The 1708-nt window shown below is 56.2% G+C and overlaps 1 protein-coding gene across 1 annotated transcript; it reads left to right on the top strand.

Moving 5' to 3' along the window:
• Nucleotides 1–786: 786 nt before the first annotated feature.
• NGA_2015300 (heat domain-containing protein) lies at nt 787–1653 on the top strand (the record flags this gene model as incomplete). The annotated part of the gene is made up of 1 exon (XM_005854368.1): nt 787–1653. A coding segment is annotated over exon 1 (785 nt), but the record flags the coding sequence as incomplete, so codon positions are not given.
• Between the last annotated feature and the right edge of the window lie 55 nt (nt 1654–1708).

The raw sequence follows: 1708 nt of genomic DNA, 5'->3' as shown, positions 1-1708 counted from the left end.
CATCCGTGGTCATAACCCACCCCGAGAAAGTGAAGAGGTCGACTCCGAGCCCGTCCTCATCCAACATCCCCCGGCAGGAATAAATGACTTGGTTGGTCAACCGCGACCGGAGATCAACGGCCAGGTCGAAGTCAGTGAACTTTCGTAAAGGGGGAGGGTAACAAACACGGTGTCGGGCACAAGCCCGTTGGTTGTAGAGGCGGTACAGGGTGCCAGGTTCTCGAAATGCCGCGCCCCGCCCGCATGACCCAGACGTGGCACATGGGTTTGTCCAACGTGCCTCCCCCGTCCCTCCTTCCCCAACGTCCTGTGTTTCCGCCAGAGCCATCCACGGCCATCGTTTCTCACAAAATAGTTTCCAGATTTCGTTCTGTTTCGCCATCGCGTTCCAGCTTCTTGAGACCTCGAGGGTTCCTTTGACCACGTCCACCAGCGGTAAAAAAGCCAGAACATGTATCCAAAGGTCCTCATTCAAAAGTGATTTTGTCACGTGAGGAGAGACGACGATTTCTTGATCGGAGTGCACACTTGCGGGCGTGATGGTGGAGTCTTCATTTTGCCCCCTTTCTGTTGCTGTTGCCGTTGTTCCTGCCGCTGACGCCGGAAATCCCGCTGCGGGCGTAGTTTCTGACAAGCGGCTGTCCTCGCGCGGTATCGACTTTCCACTCGAAAAACCAGAAGACATGCATAAAGCTGAGTGTGGAACAAATTCTGTGAATGCGAGCATGTGAAAGGGTGCATGCGTGTCAAGAACAGATGGGCGAGGAGCATGCAAGCATGACGCAGGAGAAAGCGAAGCGACTTCCTTCAGGCTTGCTTATTTATGCGCCCCGAACAATAGTCAAGCCTTTACCTTTTAACACCATCCATGCACACACTGGAATACAGGGGCTACATACACCTTTTACTGAGGCGTTTTGCGATTTTAGCCGGGGTCGAAGTCCTATTCGCCCCTTGTCGCCGTTCTTTGGACCCTTGCTGTATGGCCTCACCCAGCGGGCCCACCAGGGATGACTTGGACAAGCTACTCTTCCGTCTCGTTATGGCGGAGGACAGTCGGATAGAAGGCCTCATACGCTTGCATTTGCCCATGCTCATGGACCTAATGTCCACTACTTCGGACGAAGGAATCAGAAATAAGGTAGTAGAGTGCTGCTCCCACCTTCTCAAGCGTCTCCGAGCAGACAACAAATTGCAAGTTCCATGCGACGTCCTGCTCGAAAAAGCTCGTTCACCCGTCAATGGAGCATTCACAAAAAATTTTGCATTAGTATTCTTGGAGATAGGGTGCCCTCGCTTGCCTGCTGAAGCCAAAAATGCTTTAGGCTGGGCCTTGTTGGTGGGCTTGGCGGCAGAGGGCACGGCAGATGAAGCGAAGCCCTTCGGGAGACACCAAGTGGCATTGGTACACTGCTTCTTGGAGACGGTGGCCTTCCTAAGGCCGGGAACTGGGGCCTCATTCACCGCCACGCAAGCCTCAGCGTCTTCCATGACGGCTCCCTCGTCGGGGACCAGGTCGCCCGTCAGGGAGGACGCTGGCCAGACTCCGCTTGGGAGCCGCGTGTCCGAATGCACCCTGCCCCACCCATCCGCTCAAGACATGGCCTTCCTCCGCGAGCTCTTCCTCGACATCCTCCTTGTCCCCAACGCCTCCCGCCTCCTCCCCTCCGCCCCCGACAGCGCCCCCTCCGTGCCCCCTCCGGGGCTT

Source organism: Nannochloropsis gaditana, assembly GCF_000240725.1.
Source record: "Nannochloropsis gaditana CCMP526 unplaced genomic scaffold scaffold528, whole genome shotgun sequence".
Taxonomy (NCBI): domain Eukaryota; class Eustigmatophyceae; order Eustigmatales; family Monodopsidaceae; genus Microchloropsis; species Microchloropsis gaditana.
This window is presented reverse-complemented; position numbering and strand designations above follow the sequence as displayed.